At 42.1% G+C, this 5135-nt stretch overlaps 1 protein-coding gene across 1 annotated transcript; it reads left to right on the forward strand.

Annotated features, from left to right (window-relative positions):
- Positions 1-335: 335 nt before the first annotated feature.
- c8h5orf15 (chromosome 8 C5orf15 homolog) lies at positions 336-4469 on the forward strand. Its single transcript, XM_012819566.2, has 3 exons — positions 336-493; positions 1843-2684; positions 3152-4469. The coding sequence occupies exons 1-3, from the start codon at positions 379-381 to the stop codon at positions 3281-3283; spliced, it is 1089 nt and encodes a 362-aa protein (XP_012675020.2). The 5' UTR covers positions 336-378; the 3' UTR covers positions 3284-4469.
- The last annotated feature ends 666 nt before the right edge of the window (positions 4470-5135 follow it).

The following is a 5135-nucleotide window of genomic DNA, read 5'->3' on the forward strand; positions in this document are numbered from 1 at the left end:
TCTTAGAGTCACAAAGGTCAACCTTATCACAATATGCCATACTCTGAGCACACCAGATGCACTTATAGCTGATCTATATATTTAAATAATATTTAATCAAATATATATTACATTTAAAGTCAGTCAGAGTTTAAAGTCAGAATTTCCAGAAGTTATTTATGACTTTTTGGCCATAAAATTCTGAGTCTCTCTAATCATGTTTACCTGACGAAGGCAGGCAGCTAGGCAGGCCTATCACGCCACGTCAGAGCTTTTAGACAGTGCCGGCGTTGTATCCGTACATGTAATTCATGACCGCGGCCCATCCGCTCCCAGCCTCCCCTAAAAAAAAGTCTCAGCAGCGCAGCGCACCCGCCCACAACACGCATTCCCTTCAAGATGGCCACTTCGTGGAAGATTGGACGAAAACTGGTGGTTCTCGGAGTTTACATCGTCTTTATCATACTCCCATGTCACTTTCGTACCTGCAGTTCTGCGCCCACCAGTGATGCTGGTATGTTATGCTTTTCCTTCAGGGAGTTTCTAAAGAAATATGTCCGACAGCCTGAATGGTCTATGTTGAACCTCAGCCAGCTAACATTAGCGGCTAGTTCGATAAGAATCCGGCTCAGAGTAGGATTGTTTCAAAACTAACATTTATTCTTGACAGGGTTCCTAGAGAAGACTATGTTTGTTTGACGTTGTGTCTACCGATAGTGAGTCAGATGATTCGAAATGAATTTGGCAACTGTCAGGTTAGAATCTATATTTTATGGCTAACAACGTCAGTGGTCAACGTTGTACCTTAGCTGATGTTATGAACACAGCTAACGTTAACCTCAATCATAACCGCTTTCCAAACGTCTGTTATAGAATTTGATCATTTTCCAAGCGTTGTATTTGTATTTGTCAGCGGTGGGCTGACGATGTTCTATTGGAGCGTCAGCTACCATGTAAGCTACGTAAAACTTCTACATAAGCTAGCTGCGAATGTTATCAAGTGGCCACAAACGCAGTGCTGGCAAAGACACAGCTAGTTAGCTATGAAGTTGATCGTTAGCTTGCTGTCACCAGTCTGACTCCTGTCGAGCTATGAGTCATGTGAACCGTTGCACATTCGTATGTGTAACTCACTGGCCAAGCAACGCTCACATTTACAGGTGTATTTAGCAACGCTCTTAAAATGGCCTGTGATTAGATGCTAGGCCACTCAAGCTTGACAATTTACCAGTGATTAATGACCCTAGACAACGTTATGCTGTCAGAGTAACCAGAGGGACATTCCAGGATTGGGAAACAGATGTGCTCGCTAGATATACTATGAGATTAGTTAATTACCTACACATGGAGGTTTTTAGGTTTTTAGGTACATCATTATGGATGTTTTTGCCCTTTAGGCTAGGCGATGTTACGTGTTCTTTCATGTCCCTCCCTAGTTCTTGGCATCATGTGGATCATAATTCCCCTGAGTCACCCAAACCTCATGAAGCCTTACTTTGTTGAGACTTTCACTGGATATTGATGGGAGTGGTTTTATGTTGACACTGTGAATAGTGTTTGGAGAGGATTAGACTTAGACCTAGCAGTTAAGAGGAAGGTTGTAAACCCAATTTTTTTATGGGTATTATTGCATAAAAGGCTTCATTCATATTTTAGTTTTTTAGTATGAATAGACCTTTACCACTTTTAGTTTGGGCTCAGTTGATTGTTGATTTCCAATTGGCTTTTTTTGTGCTTTTGTCAGTATACCATTTTCTTGCCTGTGAGACAGAAATGAATGTTAGGCTTGCTGGTGATGAGCCCTGGGTGGTTGTGTTTACAACGTCCCTGTTCAGTTCACTGAAAGTCTGTCTTTGTTTGTAGGCAACACAACAGTTGTTGAGTCACCTAAGGATCCTCCCACCCCTAATCCGGACAACTTGACTACATTACCAAAGGAGGTAGTGCAAACACCACATCAGAGTGACAAGGACCTAAAACAACCTAACATCTCTTCGGAGGACCAGCATTTGGAAGTAGACCCCCCTCCAGCTAAACTGAGTCCGCCCCAGTCAGGTATTGTTGAGTCAAACCCTCCAGAATCAAATCTGTCCGTGTCAGATCCCTTAAGCACAGACCCTCCGCTAGATCCTAAAGCTGGTCATGCCTCCCCAACACATCCTGCCCCTGCTGCTACCACCACCACCCCCACGACTGTTACCACCACAATCGCCGCAACTGCTACCACCACAGCTACTACACTTTCATCCACATCCACTCCAGCTCCCGCTGCGCCCACCATCGTTGACATGAATGCCCCCCAGATGCATACAGACACACCACAGGGTAAGGCAACCAACAGCCCACACTTGGTGGAGTCGGAGGATGAAGACGACGACAATGACGACAAAGGGTACCTTGACTACGACACCACGCAGTCGTATACCCGTGATGGTGGAGAGGACAACGGAACAGATGGGATGTTTCTGAGGCCTGACGGCCAGGATGACTCGGTGACCAACCAGGACCCCGATGAAGATGAATATGATCTCCCGGAAAAGGGTCTGATACAAAATCTGCCTACTGACCCAAAGAAGTTTGATGAGCGTTTGCAGGATGCCACCATTTACACAAACCCAGATGAGGACACGCATTTCTTTTTCCACCTGGTCATCATTGCCTTCCTGGTGGCCATTGTGTACATAACCTATCATAACAAGCGAAAGGTGAGTGCCTTCACATAGGCTGTTGACAGAGACAACACCACTCTCACAGTGTGTATTGAATCTTGAACTATATCGTCACAAGGAGTAATGTAAAAAAATAAGGCTCAGAGGTTACATATAAACTAATGACGGGAACGTTGTAACCATAATGAAGATTTGCGTAATAAGCTTTAACTCTGTCACATATAATATAAAAGATAAATAAAAAATTGTGTGTGTATGTGGTACACGTTTAAATTAAATAAGAAATTGTGTGTGTGTGTGTGTGTGTGTGTATATGTATATATACATATATATATATATATACATACACACACACACACAATTTTTTATTTAATTTAAACGTGTACCACAATCTGATTTGGTTGTTACATCAAAGTCGATTTAACCGTTTGAAAAGCACACTGTGACCGCTTATAATTTCTGTGACGTCTGCTCATTGTTGTTGTTTTTTAATTTTTTATTAGATATTCCTGCTGGCCACAAGCCGTCGTTGGAGGGACAACCTGTGCTCTCGCGGAGTGGAGTATCGCAGACTCGACCAGAACGTCAATGAAGCCATGCCCTCGCTGAAGATGACCAATGATTACATCTTTTAGGGCCTCTGGCCAGCAGAAAAAAGGACTTGTGGGGGGGGCTCTAAACTATTGGGATAGTTTCAGGGTTATGGTGGTAGGGCAAACTAAACATTTTGATCTCTCTGAACTTTTGAGCTACAATGGAGCTTCATGGTTTCACCTTATTTGCTCGTCCATAGTATCGTTTTTCTTTCAGGCTTTTTTATATTTTAAAAGATCTACGGTTCTTTTTGGAGGCTTGGTTGGTCTCCAGAGCGTGTATTTAATTTAAACCATGTTTCAGATTCCTGCTGTCTTAAGGCTTTTATTGCACAAGTGATTGTTTGATGGGTAATTGGACACCTAGTGTGGCCATGGTGTTGTAGATTATGTCAAGATTATTAAAATTATATTTTAACACAAATGGAATGAGGCACAGAGTGCAGAATCACCACACATGTCAAATGTAGACATTGTTTTCCCTGACGACTGTAGCGGCGACATTACTAATTCTGTGCTGTTTCATACAGCACCAAAATGCAATAATTGTACTATCAACCTTATTATATTTTATTTCTTGTTGGGAGATATCAAAGCAATATCACTTCAATGTATGGCATGGTACAGTTTCCTTTTGTTTGACAGTCTATCATCTCTACAGTATCAATGCATCAGGGCCGGCTGGAGACCTGCTCATATTCTATGAGGCGCTTGAACACCTGTCCCTTTCTGTGTTTGAGTTATGACTTCAGTGAAGTCTTTTGAAAATTAAGACATTCCTGCCCCGGTTTGCTATTGCTGAGATGAAAGGTGTCCGTTTTCTTTGCAGTCTCTTGGGCTTAGATCCGCGAATACGAGCATTGTGGCTGAATGTGGCCAAATATTCTCAAAGAATGCTGTATTATTTCAGGAGAGATTACATTTCGTCAATATTTTTTCGCCTATATAGGACTCCTGCCATGTCACCATATTTCTGATGGCCTACAGTAAGAATCCTACTGTCAAAGCCACGCAGGTGGTATTTCTATTCTCTTTGTTGAGCATTCATTTGTACCGGAGTTGGTAAAATGGTGAAAAGAATGGTACTAAACAGGTTCTGACCAATCTGTGTAACTGTGGGGAAATGATCACAACAGGCATGACTTGTTTCATTGTTTGTGCCTCTGCTCTTTCAATTAGCCATAGGCATTATTCACCCTTTTGTTATTAAAGCACAACTGTAAATATATTTAGTTTGTGGTATTCACTGATTTTTTTTTTTAATAGACTAAATCATTTATACCAGTACTACCCACTGAATGATTTGATTGGTTGGAATAGGGTGGCGAGGTACACAATATACAGTGGGCAGTCAAACATTTCCAAGATTGCGCCTTTAAAAAGCAAAAAAAAAACGTATTTTATATAAATGTCACCGCCATCTCCTTCGAAGTATTCCCTTTAGTTCAGGATGAAGCTGGTGGAAACACTGGATCCACAACAACCAGGAAACTTAAAACACACACACACACACACTCACACACAAACACACTCTCACACACACACACTCTCACACACACACTCACACACACTCACACACACACACACACACACAGCTGTTATGTTGTTCTTAAAATCGAATCTAACTGACCAGCATGATTGAGCTCAGCAGGCCTGTTCTACTGGTTGGACAAGCCAGACCATGCCAAGGCATTGTGTCAGCACACACGCCAACACCGTGGGACTTTGAATTAACTACTTATGACCCTCAGAGTCAGACACCACAATAACACACCGAAAGTGTAAGTAAGTAAGTAGTTACTCTAAGGAAGTGCATAGGGAGAACACTACAATTACCTAATGTGGGACTTGAAGGTTGGGTTCATGATTCTGGAAAAGGGTTGTTGATATGAAC

This window comes from Clupea harengus, chromosome 8 (genome assembly GCF_900700415.2).
Source record: "Clupea harengus chromosome 8, Ch_v2.0.2, whole genome shotgun sequence".
NCBI lineage: Eukaryota > Metazoa > Chordata > Actinopteri > Clupeiformes > Clupeidae > Clupea > Clupea harengus.

What these genes read in the sequence shown, in the direction of transcription:
- c8h5orf15 (XM_012819566.2), top strand. Translation starts at nt 379, where the DNA reads ATGGCCACTTCGTGGAAGATTGGACGAAAACTGGTGGTTCTCGGAGTT. An exon ending in TGCGCCCACCAGTGATGCTG is followed by an intron (nt 494 to 1,842) that starts GTATGTTATGCT and finishes CTTTGTTTGTAG; the next exon opens with GCAACACAACAGTTGTTGAG. An exon ending in CCTATCATAACAAGCGAAAG is followed by an intron (nt 2,685 to 3,151) that starts GTGAGTGCCTTC and finishes ATTTTTTATTAG; the next exon opens with ATATTCCTGCTGGCCACAAG.